General features: G+C 49.2%; 2 protein-coding genes across 6 annotated transcripts in view; one reads left to right on the top strand and one right to left on the bottom strand.

The window, feature by feature from the left end:
* LOC119160747 (protein GPR107) overlaps window positions 1-8,827 on the bottom strand; it is a 428,055-nt gene extending 419,228 nt beyond the window's left edge. For all 4 annotated transcript variants that reach the window (XM_075881006.1, XM_075881007.1, XM_037412965.2 and 1 more), the window contains exon 1: window positions 8,726-8,827. In XM_075881006.1, coding sequence (XP_075737121.1) covers window positions 8,726-8,821 — 96 coding nt within the window. In that variant the 5' untranslated portion in view covers window positions 8,822-8,827. The remainder of the gene's footprint in view (window positions 1-8,725) is intronic.
* A 200-nt stretch (window positions 8,828-9,027) lies between these two features.
* LOC119160748 (uncharacterized) overlaps window positions 9,028-21,237 on the top strand; it is a 36,541-nt gene continuing 24,331 nt past the window's right edge. The window contains exon 1 of one of the 2 annotated variants that reach the window (XM_037412966.2): window positions 9,028-9,273. In XM_037412966.2, coding sequence (XP_037268863.1) covers window positions 9,189-9,273 — 85 coding nt within the window. In that variant the 5' untranslated portion in view covers window positions 9,028-9,188. Of the gene's footprint in view, window positions 9,274-9,413; window positions 10,473-21,237 lie in introns of those variants that run through there. The other variant, XM_075881004.1, reaches the window with a different exon arrangement.

The raw sequence follows: 21,237 nt of genomic DNA, 5'->3' as shown, positions 1-21,237 counted from the left end.
CGCGGAGTGGTAGCGCCGGCGGTGACCCCTGGCTGAAGGCAGGCCTTGGTGGCGGGCAAGAGTTGAGCGAGCCTTTTCTGCGCGTGGTGGTTGCCGCGGACGGTTGTCTCTCGCGGTGGGTCTGCCGTGGACGACACCACGGGCCGCCTGCGGTAGGCCCACGTGGTGAGTGAAGCGTTGGCGACGCCGCCTTTTATGTGCTCTCCTGTTGTGTCTTTGTCATGTTATTGTGTGTTTGATGTGTTACTGTGTTATGTTGTTTGTATGGTAGCGGGTTAATTACCATTGATGTATCATTCAGCGGACGATATTGTCGTTATAAATTAGCTAAATAAATGTGTGTATGTTATTTGGTTTGTACCGACCGTGTCAACTGTGTCCTTTCACTCCAAGAGCGTGGCATGGCGCTCGTCGAGACCCCACGTTGGGCAGCCAGTGTGGAGCTTTTGGAGTATCGAACGACGGTTGTTGCGGTTTGGTGCATGCTTTTTAGCACCGGGACAGAGTAGGCCAAGGGGGGACTTCTCATTGCTAGCGTCGGCAGTGTGCTTTGTTGAGAAGCGAGATTGGTTTTGTGACGTGTTTGAATTTGCCGGCCGGTTGAGTTTTTATTTTTTTTGCTCGCCAAGTGTTCTTTTTGTTGTTAGTTTTTAAAAACGTTGTTGAATTAGGACGAGAGCCATGCGGTCCGCATCTTGGAGTGAGCAAGGCCTAGAGCACGTGGTTTGTAAGCAAGGCCCGAAGCGAGTGAGTACGGAAGCCTCGTGGATGGTCCGATTTTCTGTAAATAGCTTCTTCTATCTCTTTGGGCTCAGGGAGCCGGGCGTCGTTGCTGACTTGTATTGCGGCTCAACGCCGGGGCGTCGTGACACCGCCAGGGGCGGTGGATGCCGATCGCTCGGTAAGCTGCTGTGTGCGGCGAGCGATAGGGCCACCTAACAGAGTGGATGTCTCCTCGCGGCTGTCTCTTCTGCGCCTAGGCTGGGTGCTGGGTGGATGCCAGTTGTTGTCGAGCGACTCATTAGGCCCAAGGCTCTGCGCAGCCGCCTGTCGCGCGTGGCACTAGGTGGATCGTGGCGTTGAGGTGTTGCGTTCTGCTTCCCTCACTTTTTTTATCTTGCGATGCACGAATTAGCAAAAAGTGATTTTTTTATTTTATTGTGATGGGCGTTTCGGCAGCCGCCGATGTATTAGCTAGCAGTACTGATCATTGTACCACGTGGCCGAAAAGCCCGAAGCTCCCTTCCCTAGGCCCTGCTTCGTTGTTTCTTTCGAGTTTTTTTATGTATTAAGCGGGAGGGATGTCATCCACGGCCGGCTGTCTTCTGCACATCGTCAGCGTCGCTGGCCAGGAATGCGGTCGTGAGGTCGGGCGATGGAGATGCCTGGGATCTGCGCAACTGCCTGCAGTCTGGCATCCCCATGAGTACTGGTCGCAACTGGAAGACGTGTCGGCGCTAGCGGCAGTTTGTCCCGCCGATGGCAACGTTGCTGTTGCGGGGCCGGTACTGAGGTGAAGTCGAGCTGGATAGTGCAGCAGCGTCGACCAGCGGCGATGCCGTGGTCCAAGGACATTATGGACATGCGATGTCATTTTTTTTTGTTAAAGCTTGTGTAACTGATCTTTGTTTTTGGGATATGGTTTGATTTAAGGTTGGGGGAATGTGGGAGTACTGACACCCACTGTAATGTTGTTTGTGCCGTGTGGCACACGTGTCTCACCACAAGGCCGCATTTCGGGTGACGACCACCGGGCTATAGATGGCGTTGTGTTCGCGTTAAGTACCACTGTTGGTGGAGTGGTAGCGCTGGCGATGACTCCTGGCGGAAGGCAGGCCTTGGTGGCGGGCGAAAGTTAAGCGAGTCTCTTCTGCCGCGAACGGTTGTCTCTCGCCGTGGGTCTGCCGTGGACGGCACCGCAGGCCGCCTGTGGTAGGCCCACGTGGTGAGTGAAGCGTTGGGGACGCCGCTTTTGGTGTGTTATTGTGTTTATCGTATTGTGCCTTTGTAGTGTTACTGTGTAAAGATGTCCTAGTGTGTTAATTATGATTTATGTATCATTCGGCGGACGATATCGTCATTGTAAATTAGTTAAATAAATGTATGTATGTTGTGTTAGTTTGCCCCGACCGCGTCTACTGTGCCTGTTCGCTCCAAGAGCGTGGTGTGCGCGCACCACGTCGACACCCCACAACATACATTCTTGACGTTTTGGCGCTTTGTAGCAAGGTCAACCAGCACATGTGGAAAGAAAGTTAATCATGTCCTCAAAGGAATTGCTGATTGATGCCTTTAGCCTGCTGGTTTTTACTAATGTCATGAGCATCGACACGATCCTGAAAGAATGCCCCCGTCTAGAACAGGCTAAAGCCCGCCGCGTCACCCATGGCATCGCGCGCCTGCCGAACACAACGGCTACTTCCTTATGCAATGACGCCTTTCAACAAGTTCCCCGATGTGACAACCTCACCCGCATCATTCGTCGCGAGGTCGAGGCAGCCTAACCAGTAGTCACTCTATTCCAAACGCCTGATCTTTTACCGACCATGATCTCACTGATACAAACCGTCGTTCGTCAAGAATTATCAGACGTCGGCCTACATCCTGTTCAACCAGTCTTCTCTGCCGAGCCTTTTAATCGTCGTTTCTCCACTCCTCGCTTTGGTTTCAACTACTCTCGACAACGCAATTTGCTGGAATGGCGTACACTGGATGACAAGCCCATATGCTTCAACTGCCGTTGCGTCGATCATATCGCTCACCACTGCCGCAATCACTGGGCTCCACTGGCACGCCATGGGCCTCCCAACCAGGCCACTTCTGTTCACCAGTCGTCCTCAGCATTTGATTTCAATTCCCCGATGCCGACCAGATTCTCTGATTCTGCCGCAACTCTGACGAGACCTCGCTATGCCCGCTCACCACCCCCTACTCGTCGTCAATCTCGTTTGCCCCCGCAACGCCGTCCTGCCTCTCCGACCTATTCGCAGCGCCCCCGACCAGAAAACTAGGCAGTGCAGCTTCTGGAGGTGGAGCTGCATTGACGACGACCTCTGCAAGAAATCCTCGTGTAACATTACCGACCACCCGGAAACTGTGCACGTGTTTATCGATACCAGCGTGCATGTGTCCATCATGAGTGCTGCTCCTTGTCGACGACTAAAGAAAGTTGTCACACCTGCCTTGAACCTCGCTGTTCGAGTCGCCGACGGGGGAACTGCTACCGTTATTGGCATGTGCTCTGCCCGTGTGACTATTGCCGACAGAAATGCTGCTGTTCTTTTAACCATTATCGAAAATTGCCCTCATGATCATCTAATTCTAGGCATGGACTTTCTAACCTCTCACTCTGCTCTGATAGACTGTTCAGCCGGCTGCCTCGACTGAGATACCTCTACTTTCTGATCCAACCGACCCACCCCAAAGCCGTCTTTGCTGCATTGATTTCGTACGCCTTCCACCCAACTGTGTTACACACATTGACCTCTCCTCTACACTACCTGTATTTGACGGCGATTACATGGTTGCACCAATTCATGCCGTGATGCTTACGCATGGCGTCGCTGTTTTTCACACCATTTTGACAATTGTTGGACACCGCACATGCCTTCCTATTGACAATTTTGTAATCACTACCCGAATTCTTCCCCAAGGTATCTCCCTGGCTGAAATTACTGCCCTACAAGACCATATGGTTGAGCCTTTCAGAGTGGATGATTGCTGAAGCTCAGACTGTGATCCAACTATATCACGTTTATTGGGCATCGACGTTGACCACATGGTACCATCGGACCTCACTCTTGATCAAGCGGAAGCCCTCCGTCACGTCCTGGAGTCCTATCGTGACATTTTCGACTTGCCAGCACGTCCTTAAGCCAGATTAGTGTTGTTACTCATCGCATCAATACTGGTGACGCAAGTCCCATTCACCGACGTCCATTCCGTGTTTCCACATTCGAGCGTACAGTCATACAGCAGGAAGTCAAAAGGATGCTTGCAAAAGACAGAATCGAGCCCTCGTGTAGCCCCTGGGCTTCTCCTGTGGTCCTAATCAGAAAGAAGGATAGGAACGAGGCGCTTTTGTGTAGATTATCGGCATCTCAACAAAATCACGAAGAAAGATGTTTACCCGTTCCCTAGAATCGATGATGGCTTAGACTGCTTTTACGGTGCTACGTATTTTTCCACAATCGACCTTCGATCTGGCTATTGGCAGATTGCTGTCGATGAGATGGACCGTGAGGAGACCACATTCATCACTCTTGATGGTCTTTATCATTTCAAAGTTATGCCCTTCGGTCTCTGTAATGCGCCGGCCACATTCGAAAGAATGACGGACTCATTGCTCCAAGGGTTCAAATGGTCAACCTGCTTATGTTATTTAGACGACGTTATCCTTTTCTCGCCCACATTCGACTCCCATGTTGATAGTTTATCGGCAAATCTTGAAGTATTTCGTCGAGCCGCTTCAATTGAACTCTTCGAAATGCCACTTCGCTCGTCATCAAATAATCGTACTTGGCCACCTCGTCGATGCCGCAGGAGTCCACCCGGATCCCGAGAAAATTCGCGCCGTCATGGACTTTCCTGTTCCGAAGTCTACAAAGGACGTTTGCAATTTTGTGGGATTCTGCTCCTATTTTCGACGCTTTGTTAAGGAATTTGCAATCATTGCACGCCCACTCACAAACCTCCTAAAAAAGGACGCCCCATTTTCCAGGGGCGCTGATCAAGCCTCATCGTTTTCTCAGCAGACGACCCTCTTTACAACACCACTGATTTTAGCCAATTTCAATTCATCATCTTCAACCGAGCTTCGCACTGAGGCTAGTGGGCACGGCACAGGAGCAATATTATTGCAGCACCACTTCGTACCATCTGCAAATGAACGGTCCTACAGATCCCCTCAACCTGACCATAACTGACATGTTTTCTAAATACGTAGCAGCCGGCCACCAGAACTGGGATGTCCATTTTTGACGTTCGCGCATAATTCGTCGCGTCACGAGACTGCCAGCTATTCGCCATACTATCTTCTATACGACCGAAAACCCGCCCTACCCTTTGACGCCTTGCTGCCCTCGGTCACTGAGTATGCCGGCAAAGCCATCGCGCAAGCCGACCACGCACGCGAACTCGTCCACAGCCGTCTGCAGGCCTCACAGGAGCAGCAAAGACAGCTGTACGATTTCCAAGATTGGAACGTGCACTTTTCACCGGGTTCCCCTTTTCTTCTGTGGTACCCCACTCGGCATGTAGGTCTTTCTCAAAAACTGCTGTCACGCTACACTGGACCGTATCGTATTGTTTGCCAGGTGACTGACGTTACATATGAGATCACGCCAGCCGATCCAACGTCATTATTGTCAGCTTCGAGGGAAATTGTGCACATAGCTCGACTCAAGCCTTATCACCCTTCATCCACCGCTTGCGATTAGCTCAAGCACCGAGACGGTGCTTCTACCGCCGGGGGGTTATGATACAGAACAGCCGCAGCAGCCTTGCTGCATGAAAGAGAAAGACGACAGTTGTTGCTGGTTGTTGATGAACTGGCCCCATCTGGTTCGCCGAGCTCTGTGCATCGCATATAGTTTAATAAATAAGTTACGCGTAACAATATGATGGTTTTGAACCCCACATATGAATCAATCAACTCACAACCACTCAGTCAGCGCCACACCATGCTGCAGAACAGTCTGAAAATGAAACACGCTTGTGTAGGCACCAATGAGTCGTTTGCATACAGCGCAAAAATTCCTGCAGTTACCCCAATGAACGGGTGCTTTACTACACAAGGAGGAAGGCCCTGCCGCGGTGGTCTAGTGGCTAAGGTACTCGACTACTGACCCGCAGGTCGCGAGTTCGAATTCCGGCTGCGGCGGCTGCATTTCCGATGGAGGCGGAAATGTTGTAGGCCCGTGTGCTCAGATTTGGGTACACGTTAAAAAACCCCAGGTGGTCGAAATTTCCGGAGCCCTCCACTACGGCGTCTCTCATAATCATATGGTGGTTTGGGGACGTTATACCCCACATATCAATCAATCAACACAAGGAGGAAAGTGCCCTTCCTTGTGGTACTGTGTGCAATCTTTCGCTCATATTTTGTTTTTTTGGAGAAACGTTGTAACTGCGTAGTTACTCCAGAAAACTTTTTAGAGTGCATGTGTGCGTGTACATCTCTGTAAGCTCATCCTGGCTCAGCAAGAGAAAAGTAAGCAGCGCTGCACGTATGTGCTTCTTTTTTATCAGAGTAGTATTTTGAGCTGTAAAAGACAATTCTAGTTCAATTAAAACAAACTAGGCCAACTCCTGATGAGGCCTTCATCGTGCAAAAAACCAGAGTATTTCACCTTCTCCATCGTCCGGTGGGTCAAGCTGCGGGGTAAGCTTAGAACCTGTACTCGAGTCCACTGCTTTATTCTTCACCACTTAGCAAACTGCTTCCATCGCTCCTAGTTACCGTAATCAAGGCTGATCAGATTTATCAGCGACTAAAGCGCAAACCTTTTCGTGGCACTCCTAGTACGACAGAACTAAAGCATTTAAAAAGATTCATCACAATCATCAGCTCACAGCAGCTCCGATAAAGCAGCAAAAACGCTATTGATTTTTTATAAAAGAAAACAGTTTTCCTGAAGTAGCAAACGCTCAGACTGGTCTATAAAACGATTGCTCGTTCCAATTCATAACAAAGAAAATACAAGACGCTTCCGCGCCCTGTACGGTAGCCAGCTTTGCATTGCTAAAGAGTCGCATCGGCGGCCATCACCACCAGGAACATTCAAGGACAATCGTCACAGAAGAACTTTAGAAAAAATTTTACTTTATTAAAAGATTCCTTGGTAACAATTTCATTTCCTCGTAACAATATGATTGAGTGATTACTGTGCTCAAAAACTATGCCTTAGTTGTGGTATACCCAGCGTGCAGCTGACTGTGACCACTGTCAAAAGTGGAGGGGGGGGCTCAGCCCCCCCGACATTTTTCAGTGGGAGGGCTCGCATCCCTTTTGCCCTCCCGGCTGATACGCTTATGACATGAGGTCAGAGGTGCAATCGGGAATGGATGAGAATCAAAGGACTCTGGGATGCCTTGTGTCCGGTGCTCACAGGAACACGACTAATGAGGCTGTTAAGGGCTTTATGGGATGGCTGAGTTTTGAGATTAGAGAAGCTCAGCTCTAAATGAGGTTCGAAGAAAGGCTAAGGAATATGAAAGAGAGTAGATCAGTAGAGAAGGTGTTCCGGAATTAGAAGAAGAACAGCAGTTTCTTACGGTGGAGAAAAAGCACTAAGCAGTCTAAGCGATATGGCTGAAGTCATTGAGTTGAAGACAGTTTATTGCATAGCAGCGATGGTAAAAAAATACTCTGGACAACTATCGTAAGAAAAAAGGAAGAATTTTGTCATGGATCAAGGGGAAATGCTTTGCTCATTGAAGAAGTTAGAATGCATAGTTATAGAGAAGAACAATGCATATCCTAGGGAGAAGCTAACAAAACGACTGAGGATATTCTGAATGCATGAGCAGATTAGGGCCCAAGCCTACATGAAGCCTAGTGCTTTAGGGGCAACAACTGAAAGCTGAGCACGTCTGTGATGAAATTAAGCAAGAAACGAAGAAAGAAAGGGTAGAGATAGCGGGAAGAATCAGGACATGCTTCCATAATGGGCAGATATGTGGGCTTTGACTTTACGGTGATTTTTTCTACAAGAAGATCAATTTAACTCAAGTTAGCAAGGCATAAAGCACGTGTTTTCTTTTTTCTTTTTCGAGCTTTGTGGTGCCCATGTTATCACCCCATTATAAAGGGGATGCTCCATCTATCAAAGCACTCCGAAGATAGCAAGAATATTCATTGCGACTATGTGTGTTCAATCCGTTGCAACGAACATGATCTAACACACAAACATTTTTACCCTAATACATGGTGTTTTCGACATTTAAAGTAAACCTGCAAAAACACCGCGAAAAAGCTGATCATGCTAGCGGGCTTGGTGAACCACACTAAACAAAACTTTTCGCAACTCGCCGAGCCACGTTTCACGGTGTGAAGCGTGCCTCTGCTTTTAACAAATGCATAAGTGAGGCAGCCTTCTTGACAACCCGACAGAAATCGCTATGTCGCTGTCCTCAATATACCATGTTTCTCTTTAGGAAAACGCAGCGCTTCTGTAAAATTGCGCTTTTTATTAACAACTTCAATGAAATGACTAGCGTAGCAAGAAACGCAACTCACGCAGCGTTACCACGTTTAGCGCACGAAACCAATGCAATCAGGTGATAGACACGCACAAAGGCCAGCAATAAGAGGGCGGAGGTCAAGTCCACCGTATGCTCCGCCAAGGTTTCCGACGTGCGTGGCCAATGTCTGCGTGCGCGATTTTCACCGATCGCACGTTGTATTCTGCGCCACGAAAGCGACAGCGCAGGCACGGCTTCCGAGACGTTCATCTGAAGGATGCACATTACCTGATTATAACAGGTTTGATCGAAGACCATTCTTTAACGGCACCTTGAAAACACTGGATGAGGGTGTTTCTTGTCCGGAAGAGTGCGTGAATGTTTGAGTGTTTCAAGGGATTTCTAAGTTGCGCTAAATTTAATGTGGCAACGGGCGTGTTGATAGGAGAGGTGGACCCCACCAACACTGCCGTTATTGGTCTCCGATTGTTGATACAACAATCAGACACGCTCGTAAGAACTGAAAAAGCGCCAAACTAACCTTGAGCAACAACCGGTGGTTCCTAGCATCGCTGACGGAGAGCAAAATGATTACAAAGAACGCGAGCGCAGTTAACGAGCGTAGACCACCAGCCATCTTGGCACTGATGATGATGATGAAGTAGTTGAATCGGGCGATCAATAGGCATAATTTAGATACAACTTATATGAAAACTTCTGAACAAAAATTAAATATAAAGTTCAATTATAAGTAACCGTCTTTTTTTAGTTTTTTTTTTGTAGTCAGATGTTTTGAGCCGGCGCCACTTTTGGCTGAAAGTGGTCAAATGATGACTCGGCAACTGTCATATGTTAAGGCTGAACCTTGGCGGCAACATTGCCTTTGTTACGTTATCTCACAACGGCAGCTCGCGTGAAATTGAGTGCCCATAAAGTGGTGCTTCACTCTCTGATTGCACTTTTGAGCGCTTTTCTTATGCGTTTGCACATCCTGAAAAGCGTGCATGTGCATTCAACTTAACCACTGCAAACCGACCCTGATTGATTTCCCGACGTTTTTTGCAGCGGGCAAGACGGTATACGACTTGAGTGAGTCAATTTGCTGGTTTATTTTCTTCCTTTCGTTTTAAGCGTTGTAGGTTTGCTGGCATGCACTCGCCCCGCCGAGGTGGTCTAGTGGGAAATTACATACGGGCAGGTTACCGGTTAAGACTTTTTTAAAAAATGGAGGATTTGTTATGCCATGGGGTTCGAACTGTTTGATCTGTCGAAACCCGGAGACGATAGATCGCGTTCTATTGTCTCCGGCTGAAACCCAGAAAAAGGAACTTCCCTTCCATTCACTGGGTATCATGTTTTAAACTGTACAAAAAGAGGATGGACTGCCTTTGATCTTATAATGCTGCTTGGCCTCAATGGCCCGTTACTGCTTTGCTCAATACTTTGATATGCTCAAACAACAAGACTGTTCCGGAATGGCTTTCCACGGTTGAACCTTTAGTGAACGTAAAGAAATTTTAGCACTGTAACCACCAATAGTTCCGCCACTGTCTTGTCATCGCTTCTGCTGTGTATATTATTGTTCATAGCGACCTATATTGATGTTTGTACGTTCAAACTGTGTGATTGTACATTGTACAGGTGCTCCCAAAATGATTCGGAGCGCCAGAGCAGTGCGCGCTCGTTGGCGGAGCGCAACGGTAAAAAAGTAGTGCCAGTGTCTGCACGTGCGCGGTTTCCCTAGCAAGCGAGCCTCGTCCCCCAAAGCATCTAAATATGTGTTGGTTTGCTCCAGAAGAATAGAGCTTGGTGCTTTTTAGCGTTTTGGGTGCGGATGCAGTCTCAACGCCCTGTGCGCGCGTATGCACGCCGTGGAGCATACGTGCGCGGGAAAGGTTCGTTTTGGTAGAGTGTACTAGAATGGGGGAGTGGGTCCACTGAAGGCTCCACGCTGAGGCGTTTTTTTCGGAAAATCCAGGTGGCGCTACCATCGCCTTCACCTGAAGACTTAGCCGTGGTTGCCATGGTTACAAGTCCCCTTTGCCACGCGGTTCGCGACGGGTGGGTAGTCTGATAGTTCGCGCGGTTCGCGTGCTGCTCGCGCGTCTGGCGCAGTCTCGCAGCGTTGTTGCTTCGTTCGTGCGTGCGTGGCCGTGAACGGCGTCGCACCGTGCTTCCGCGCCAGTTCAACAAAATCTAAATGTTTATATTGCGAAACGCCCTGCTCGTATAGGTAGTCACGCACGCAAGTACCGTGATTTCCACGGTAATTGTTTACAATCAAGAGCGTAAGTTGAATTTGGCTTTTGCGAAAACGTACGCATCGAAAGTGTAATATGAGCATTAACTGCGATGCTTTTAAAAATGTCAATATAACTGGGATATATAAGTAAGTTTGCGTTTGGTGCAAATTTAGACTCACGGCAGCAAATTGAATATGATGCAAGACTAAAGTTACCAGCTGTTATCACGAGAATTAAAGCTAAAGTATGCGAACCCTTCTGCAAATTTGCAGCTATTCGTTAGGGACGCGTGATATTATTGAAAAACTGAACCAGTCCTGTTGCGATTACGTGAGGGTGTTGGCAAAGGAAGTTTAGTCACATCGGACGGCAACTGTGCTATTCGTAGGAAATGACTTATAGGGCGGACGCACGTCCGTCGCGGTGGTTTTATGATGAGTTTTTGTTCGGCATCTAGTGCTGGTATACGTTGTAGGTATTAATGAAATATGTTATATTTTACCTTTTCTCTTCGTGCCTGCGGTACGTGTCCATGCAAACATTTGTTCGAAACATGAACGTGTTTTCACCTATAGATAGGAAGTCTGAAAGACACCAATAAAGAAGTGATATGCGCAAAATATTTTATTTTAAATTGACTGCGCAAGCTTTTCGCATAAATATAAAAAACAAAATAAATATCATCGAAAGACTTCGACACCGTCGCTCAAGGAACGTCAGGCTCTATGTTGTCCTGCTAAGCTTTAAGTGTTTTGCTCTCGCTCGTTTCGAAGCGTTTTCCCTGTTCATTCCCTTCACTAAGAAGTGAAGGCGAGTGAGCACGTAGAACGAAACGAGCTTTGTGCTCACTGCATCTTTGTGGTCTGGACAGCCGACCGCTTTCGAGTTCAGAAAATTAGTTTTCACCAATGAAAGGATGTCAGAGATGCTATCTGTGTGCAACATGGAAACACTGAAACATTCAGTAAACAAGTTTTCAAGTGAGGCAATGAAATCATACAGCTGTCGTGAGGGGTACAGAAGTCCACCCCAGTCGCATTGCTCCGTGAATTGCGAAGGGAGCTGTTCAGCAACCGCGACAGCTTTCTCAAACAGAAGCACTTCTTTGCATTGTACGCATGCCAACTTCAATACACACTTTCTGGCCACGTACCCTGCTGTGTAGTAAATGAGTCTCGAGTCACTCTTCTCCAAAGTCACATCGATGTGGTCAGCAAACTTTTCTGGCATCGTGGCAATCGTGCTTTCGACCTCGCCAAGTTTTCCCTGTGATATAAGATCATCAATTTTTTTGTGCGTGACCTTTAGACCCTGTCTGTCATGCACAGTGACAAGAGCGTTTATCATGTCAGGGTTTGCGTTTGCGCTGTCCACACTGTGCGCCAAGTTATAAAAGGACAAGCAGTTGACGGTTATTAGAAACTCATCCGGAGAGGGGTGCGCGTTGCAGCCACTTGACTGGCGAACGATGCCGAAGAAATGTTCCACGGGATCGGTGCTAAGTCGAGATGTCATGAGATATTTGAATCCAACGCTCTCTGTCAGGTACTTCAGCAATGAAAGGGTATTTGCTATAGTGACCCTAAAACCTATGGCAGTGGACTCGCTGAGAAAGTGCCGCTTGTTGTCACTGAATGATTCCCAGTCATTCAGGAAGTCCAGAAAATTGGACAGGAATGCCACGTCTGTAGAAGCTGGTCTCAGCGCTTCGGCCCGAAACCTGGAAGTCATCACGGTGATCAGTCGTTGGATCTTCCTGCAAAATAAACAAAAAGAATGTATGTCAGAAGAGCGCTCATCATGCGTTTGAGATGTTTACGATTACACTTAATTCATTTGGAACGTAGGCGCAACTCACGAGAAGAACAGCTGAGTTGCCTCGATGCTGCCACACCTTCTCTCGATGTCCTCCTTGTAGAAGGCCAGGCCCCGTAGGACATATGGACCGAATAGTTGGAAGGCGAAAGGGGTTCTCATCTTCTCAAATGAGTTTGGTTCCAGATGCGTCTCGGTCAAATTGGGCATAACTTTCAGTGTCCTAACACTTCTGTCTAGAAGGTACGCCTCCCGAACCGGATGCACAGACACCTAGAAATATAGGTTGAGGTAATGCAATGTATGCAAAAAACACAATCTTTGTAAAATGTCAACCATGAATCTATACGTACCAATCCGTCTGGTGTTGCAAAGCCTTTCTGGAGAAGACCATTCCTGAGGCATTTTAGCAGATGCGGGAAATCGGAGATAAAGTGCAATTTCCTCATCTCGTCGACAGGATGCTGTATGGCGCCATTTATTTTCTTCGATGACGCCGACACCCCCGCTAGCTTCCACATTTTTCGATTCCAGGGGGCTCCGTCACAAGTGATGTGGTCGACGAACAAGCCCGCCTGTTCCACGAGGATGGTAGCTTCCATGAGAATTTTCAATAAAATGTCTCCTCTCACATTTCCTTTTGTCGCAAAAACGCCCACAATTTGGCTCCATTTTCCAGCGAAAGGCACAAACATGATGACCATGCCGTGATCACATTGCTGGTACTTGTCTTCGGGCTTCGTAAATTCTCCAAGGTCCACGAAGCCTTGAATCTGGCCAGACGCCGTCACATTGAAATGTTCTGACAATTTCATTTCGTCCACCAATAGTCCGCCGTGTCTTTCGAGGTCTGACATGCTCGCGGTTTTTTTCTTTAGAGTGTTCATTACTGCTTGATTAAAACCGAAGGCCGACTCGTATGACCTCAAGTATCTTTTCAAAGTAGTGTTGCTGGGCATCATGAGAATTTCGTTCTTTCTGATGTGCTGATAAAGCCGGGGACTCTTTAGTTTCATGAGTAAACACTCGAGGATCCACTCCTGATTGTAGCGCATGCCCTGCTTGCTGGTTTGTTTGGCAGCTTGAAAGCAAGCGCGAACACTTGCCTGCTGCTTTCGCGGTAGTGACGATATTTTATCCTCTAGTATTTTATCCGCGACATTCGCATTGTTTGCCCTCATCTCTTCGAGACGACCAGCAATGTCCAACAGCCTTGTCGCCATCCGCTTGTTTCTCTGACTCAGGACCCGCAGTTTGGTGGAGACTGAGTTTCTTCGCTCTTTTCGTTTTAGGTAGCTTTTTCTGGTGAGTATTACTTTCCTCACGTACTTGCATGAAATGCATGAAGAACCTGGAAGTATACGAGAAAAAAATTATGAAGAGCTTCCAGTTTTTTACCATGCATGTTTGAAACGCAATTTATGCACTTTCACTTTCTGTAGGCAAACTATTCTTTCGTAAATGTTAATGAGTACTACAAAAATTAGGGGCCACACAAATGTTCTAGCATTAAACAGGTTACTGATTGATTAATTGTACAATTACAAGTGACGTCTCAATAAACGTTTGCCGCACTCACCTTGTTGTTTAACCGCTCCTTTGCACGTGACACTGAAGACAAGGCCGTCGGAATGAGAGATTTGCTGCTCCAGTTTCTTCGTAAGAACGTCATAGGTGAAGTCCTTCGCCCTACCTGCTCCTCTGCAAGGGTGAAGAGATTCTGCGCAGTCCAGGACTTGTTTGGCATCTTCAAGGTTATAGGCGACCTTTTCGGAGATCAGCGTCTTCCGAACATATGTCCGACAAATCACTTCACTCCGGTCGGTACCGTAATTCATGAGCACAGTCTTTTCGATGCTTACGAGTTCACGACTTAGGGAGGCCGAAACATAAGCAATTCCGTCATAATGACGAAACTTGTGCATTGCCCAGTGGTCGTTTGGCCGGACAACGTCTTCAAGTTCAAATGCGTTGTCGCTTTGCCTCGCACTTTCGCAATCTTCAAATCTCAGTTGCGGCTCAACTGATTGCAGCGCAGTTCTTTTTGACGGCTGGTCTTCACAGGTTGGTGGTGAAGCCGCTCTCTTCTTCGTTGACTGCTCCGGTGTGGGCTGCTCGTCAGGACACTTCAGGAGATGAGGTATAATTATGGGTACAGCATCACTGCGAAGTTCCGGCTTTCCCCGCTCTATATATACTTCTCGGCCTTCGATAATATGTACATATTGCCTTAGTATGTATTTTTGCTCGAAGTGCAGCTCGCAAATGGCATCGGTGACTTGCAAGGGCCGATCAGCGCGGTTGAGATTCTGGTCCCATAGCCGGCGTCTTTCTTCGTCTTGAGGTACTCCAAAGAGTGAGAGCTTGGGCTGGTTTTTAACTCTGCTGTATCCGGTTTGGCAGCCTACGACACAACAGTAATTTCTACGCCTAGACGTGCTCATCCTCTAATCTTTTGAAGCAGCTTGGAACGCTCCGTTATGCAACCAGCAGACACATATCTGCGCACGCAAACGTGCCGTCTGCCGCGTATTCTTTGTCCAGACGGCTTTGCTCAAAGGGAAATACAAACCTACGCGTTCACGAAAAAAAGCATACATTTTATTTCATGTCACTTGTTTTTGTCTCTAATAATGTGTAAAAAAAGAACCAGGAGACAAATTGTGAAAACAGCGCACGAACGACGGTGCATCGAACAGACGACGGCGCGTCGAGCAGACGACAACATCGAGCGCTCAGCGTCCCCGCCAGCGCGTCGTGCGGCCCGAACCGCCGCACGACTCGCACGCTCCCGCCGAAACTGACGTCACTTCAGGAGAAGGCTACTGCAGCGCCACCAAATTTTCCGCCGTTTTTGCTTCACCCGCACCGCTTGCCGCCGGCCACAGTGGACCCACTCCCCCATTCTAGTACACTCTAGTTTTGGCGTTGCATAAGTGGTTGCCAGACTGGAAGGGTGGTTGTTTCCAGCCAAATTTAGCAGCCAAACTGCTGCTAAATTTGGCTGGAAAATTTTCTCCTGTAGTTGTGGCTTCTCCGTAAGAATTTGGTGCTATCCGCGGTGCATTTCTTGGCTGAAAATTTTTCTCTTGTAGTTGTGGCTTCTCCGTAAGAGTTTGGTGCTATCCGCGGTGCATTTCGCGAGTGCATGAGTGACGCTGGCCGTTTTAATTAACGGAATGAACCGAGCCTAGCTGAAGTCGAGCGCGGCGCTGCTGCGCAATTAAGAGGCCGTTTTAATTACTCGGACACCACACGGAACATTTATTACAGCTAGCTAATATGTTTTACTAGGCAAGTAAACATAATTATAATCAATGATTTTGACATGCATATGATAATACAATAAATGAAGCATATATTACAGCTGCGTGCTAATACTGGTCACACCAAATTAAGAAATATTACGAGTTCCACTAATTACAATCAATTCGAGGCTCCGCAACAGGGAGTCTAAATTCAGCAATGTGAAGGTCACTCAATAGTTAAAACTAATTAACCAGAATTAAGCAATTGGAAACAGAATGACAACGATGCGTAACGTTTTTGTCGTCAAAGTTGTTTTGAGCATCGCTGTGAAGGCCTATATAGCCTTCTTTTTTTTTTTTTTTTTTTGGCAATTGCAGGTCTGCTTCTTCAGATACGCCTGCATGATACTGACACGTGCGGTTCTTTTGGTTTACGAAGAAAGCCGCTATCGCTTTCTGTTAAGCGCAACGCAGGCCGCGTTCATCTTGTATGCTACTCTGGAACGCGTTATGACGCGTGTATAAAAGACTGACACGTGCGGTTCTTTTGGTTTACGAAGGAAGACGCTATCACTTTCTGTTAAGCGCAACGCAGGCCGCGTTTATCTTGTATGCCACTCTGGAACGCGTTACGACGCGTGTATAAAAAGCCGGCGCAGTGCGCCACTGGGGGTCTTTTTTTTTTTTCCGTCGGCCGACGACTGTTCACGCCGCTGTTGCTGTGAGTTGTGTTTGGCCCTGTTTTGCTGGGCACAAGTTCGCCCAATAAACAGTTCGCCTGACACCGCCCTGACTCCTGCGTGCTTCCTCTCAAGTGCTGCGTGTATCACAACCTCGTGACATCTGGTGGACGTGCTTCTCGGTCCATGTACCGTACGCCCCCGTCCAGCCGTGAGCCAAGCCCAAGCCGCCAAGAGGACGATGCCGACCCGGTCATTCGAGTGAGCCGAAGACAACAAGGACTACCGCCCGAATACCTGCCGCTCCCCGACAAGGACAAGAAAACAAAGGCTGCTACGAAGCCGGCATCCACGATGACGGAAGCAAGGTCTTCGGCAACCGTGGTCGTCAACCAGCCCAAAGAGCCGCCTACCTTCCGCGGATCAACCTACGAAGACCCGGAAAGCTGGCTTGACATTTACGACCGCGTCGCAGCCCTCAATAAGTGGGACCCGGACGACAAGCTGCGTCATGTGTATTTTTACCTGGAAGACGCCGCAAGGACTTGGTTCGAGAACCGCGAGTCAACGCTTCGAACCTGGGACGACTTCCGCGTTGCTTTCCTGCGCACCTTTGCAAGCGTCGTGCGGAAGGAAAGAGCCGCATCACTGCTTGAAACTCGGGTGCAGCTCCCCAACGAAAACGTAACGATCTTCACGGAGGAGATGACGCGACTTTTCCGCCACGCCGACGCCAATATGTCTGAGGACAAGAAGGTTCGCCTGCTTATGCGAGGAGTGAAGCAGGAGCTCTTCGCCGGACTGATCAGAACCCCGCCAAAGACGGTACAAGAGTTCCTCTCCGAGGCTACCACCATCGAGAAGACTCTTGAAATGCGGACCAGCCAATACGATCGGCGCATGTCGCCAGACGTCGCAGAAGTCCGAGGACTCTGCCCCGACGATCTGCGCGAGACCATACGCGCTATTGTTCGTGAAGAACTGCGCCGCATGTTGCCATCGTCTCAGCCCCAAGTCGCCTCTCTTGAAGACGTAGTCCGCGAGGAACTACAGCGCTCACTGACCGTTCCTGAACGGCCACAGCCCCAACCGGAGGCGATAACCTACGCCGCTACTGCACGATGACCTGTCGCCGCTCCTCGCCAACACCAGGACCCAACGTCTCCGCAGTTTCGTCGCCAGCCCCCGACGCCTTCCCGCTCGCCAGTAATCCAGCGCTCACCGAGGAAAACTGACGTTTGGCGCACCCCGAACCACCGCCCACTATGCTACCACTGCGGCGAAGCCGGGCACACCTACCGCTACTGCCAGTACCGTGAGATGGGACTGCGTGGCTTCGACGTGAACGCGCCGCGTCCGCGCCCAGGTGAGCGACCTCGCAACATCGCCGACTACATCGCCGGATCGCAGTGGCAACAACGACGACCATCCCGTTCACCTTCGCCTGGCCGCTACGTCTCCCCGGATCGCCGCCAGTACACCGGCCCTAACCGGGGCCGATTCGCAAGCCCCTACCCGGGAAACTAAAGGCAGCAACCGATGGAGGTGCGGTTGCTGCACGACGCAATGCCGAAGATCCTCCTCCGCCGCCGCCGATGACGACGACCACGACGCACGAACTTTCCCGACGTAGTCGCAGTACGCCGCCTGAGCAGAGTCTTTACGACAAAGCCTCGCCGCCAATGCGACATAGCAGCACCGGACCAAGCCAACGCAGCCGTGATCCGACGCCCCGACCTAACCGGAACGCCAGACGACGAACCACCGACCTCGACGTGATCATCGACGGCCACAGCGTCACCGCCCTAGTCGATACTGGCGCCGACTACTCTATCATCAGTGGTCTCTTCGCCGCTAAGCTCAAGAAGGTAAAGACTGCATGGGAAGGACCGGATATCCGAACAGCAGGGGGCCACCTTATAACACCGACTGGAACCTGCACGGCAAGAGTCACGATTCACAGCCAGACGTATTCTGTGAATTTTGTGGTCCTGCAGCAATGCTCGCGAGACGTCATTTTAGGCATGGATTTCCTGGACCAGCAAGGCGCAGTCATCGACCTAAGATCCAGGTCAATCACGCTGTCCACGGATAATGCAACGGCGTCAGACTGCAACGTCGCTCACAATGCCTTGAATGTGACAGAAGAGCAGGTAACCATCCCGCCACTGTCGAGCGTCATCATTTCCGTCGGCACCAAAGCGTCTACCAACTTACAAGGTGTCATCGAAGGCGACCAGCACCTGCTCCTAAACCGTCAGATGTGCGTCGCGAGAGGCATAGCCAAGCTTCATAACGGCGAAGCCAAGGTAATGGTGACGAACTTCAGCAACGAATATAGGCACTTGAATAGGGGCACGACGGTAGCACATCTAAGCGAATTTGTGGAAGCGAGCAATGCCTTCGCCCTCACCGATTCTCAGGGAGCCGCAACGTCGACAGCAGTGTCCGCGCCCGCCTTCGACGTCAATCAAAGCCTTTCCAGGCAGCAACATCATCATCATCATCATCAGCCTGACTACGTCCACTGCAGGACAAAGGCCTCTCCCATGTTCCGCCAGTTAACCCGGTCCTGTGCTTGCTGCTTCCAATTTATACCCGCAAACTTCTTAATCTCATCTGCCCACCTAACCTTCTGTCTCCCCCTAACCCGCTTCCCTTCTCTGGGAATCCAGTCAGTTACCCTTAATGACCAGCGGTTATCCTGTCTACGCGCTACATGCCCTGCCCATGTCCATTTCTTCTTCTTGATTTCAGCTATGATATCCTTAACCCCCATTTGTTCCCTAATCCATTCTGCTCTCTTCTTGTCTCTTAAGGTTACACCTACCATTTTTCTTTCCATTGCTCGCTGCGTCGTCCTCAATTTAAGCTGAACCCTCTTTGTAAGTCTCCAGGTTTCTGCTCCGTAGCTAAGTACCGGCAAGATACAGCTGTTATATACCTTCCTCTTGAGGGATAGTGGCAATCTACCTGTCATAATTTGAGAGTGCTTGCCGAATGTGCTCCACCCCATTCTTATTCTTCTAGTTACTTCAATCTCGTGGTTCGGCTCTGCGGTTATTACCTGCCCTAAGTAGACATAGTCTTTTACAACTTCAAGTGCACTATTACCTATCTCGAAGCGCTGCTCTTTGCCGTGGTTGTTGTACATTACTTTCGTTTTCTGCAGATTAATTTTAAGACCCACTTTTCTGCTCTCCTTGTCTAACTCCGTAATCATGAGTTGCAATTCGTCCCCCGAGTTACTCAGCAATGCTATGTCATCGGCGAAGCGCAGGTTACTAAGGTATTCTCCATTGACTCTTATCCCTAACTGTTCCCATTCTAGGCTTCTGAAAACCTCCTGTAAGCACGCGGTAAACAGCATTGGGGAAATTGTGTCCCCCTGCCTTACACCCTTCTTGATTGGTATTCTGTTGCTTTCTCTATGAAGCACTATGGTAGCAGTTGATCCCCTGTAGATTTCTTCCAGAATGTTTATATATACTTCATCTACGCCCTGATTCCGCAGTGTTTGCATGACGGCTGATATTTCTACTGAATCAAACGCCTTCTCGTAATCTATGAATGCTATGTATAGTGGTTGGTTATACTCTGAGCATTTCTCTATTACCTGATTGATAGTATGAATGTGGTCAATTGTTGAGTAGCCTGTTCGAAATCCTGCTTGTTCCTTTGGTTGATTGAATTCTAATGTTTTCTTTACTCTGTTAGCAATTGCTAACAGAGGCAGCAACAAAAGGAGCTCAAAGCCTTACTCCACCAATACAAGGACTGCTTCTCGTCGTCGTCGAGGCTTCGTCAGACCCCTCTCGCGAAACATCGCGTCATAACCGACGAATATGCCCGTTCGCTCCGTCAGAGCCCCTACCGAGTTTCTGCACGGGAACGCGAGGCCATCAAGCAACAAGTCGACGAAATGCTGCGTGACGACATCATTCAGCCGTCTACGAGTCCGTGGGCATCACCCGTGGTGTTGGTGAAGAAGAAGGACGGAACCCTACGTTTTTGCGTCGATTATCGTCGCTTGAACAAGATCACGAAGAAAGACGTGTATCCCCTCCCACGGATAGACGATGCTCTGGACAGACTCTACAACGCCAAGTATTTTTCGTCGATGGATCTCAAAACCGGCTACTGGCAAATCGAAGAAGACGAGAGAGACCGAGAGAAGACTGCCTTCATAACACCAGACGGCCTATTCGAGTTTAAGGTCATGCCCTTTGGTCTTTGCTCGGCGCCTGCGACGTTCCAACGGGTTATGGACACAGTACTCGCAGGCTTGAAGTGGCAGACTTGCCTCGTCTACTTGGACGACGTAGTCGTATTTTCTTCCAACTTCGACGAGCACCTCCGGCGCCTTGAAGCTGTTCTTCGGGTAATCAAAGCCTCGGGACTTACCCTGAAGCCAGAAAAGTGCCGCTTCGCCTACGAGAAACTATTGTTCCTTGGCCACGTTATCAGCAAGTCGGGAGTGCTCCCTGATCCACAGAAAACAGCTGCGATCGCCGACTTTCCTGCACCCACCGACAAGAAAGCAGTACGCCGATTTCTTGGCCTCTGCGCTTATTACAGGCGCTTCGTGAAGAACTTTTCGTGGATCGCCGAGCCACTGACGTACCTCACGAAGGCCGACGTCGACTTCAAATGGGAAACGCCGCAAGTCGAGGCATTTCAAGAATTAAAGCGACGCCTGCAAACGCCGCCAATACTGGCGCACTTCGACGAAGAAGCTGACACCGAAATTCACACGGACGCAAGCAGCACAGGGCTCGGCGCCGTGATCGTGCAGAGGACCGACGGACTTGAAAGGGTCATCAGTTACGCTAGCCGGTCACTTTCGAAGGCAGAAGCCAATTATTCCACGACAGAAAAGGAATGCCTTGCCATCATCTGGGCTACATCAAAGTTCCGCCCCTACCTGTACGGCAGGCCTTTCAAAGTCGTGAGTGACCACCACGCCTTGTGTTGGCTAGCTAACTTGAAGGATCCATCAGGGCGCCTCGCACGGTGGAGTCTCAGACTACAAGAATTTGACATCACCGTCGTCTACAAGAGCGGACG

This window comes from Rhipicephalus microplus, chromosome X (assembly GCF_043290135.1).
Source record: "Rhipicephalus microplus isolate Deutch F79 chromosome X, USDA_Rmic, whole genome shotgun sequence".
In the NCBI taxonomy this organism is placed as follows: domain Eukaryota; kingdom Metazoa; phylum Arthropoda; class Arachnida; order Ixodida; family Ixodidae; genus Rhipicephalus; species Rhipicephalus microplus.
The sequence above is the reverse complement of the archived record's forward strand: the minus strand, read 5'-3'. Positions and strand labels throughout refer to the sequence as shown.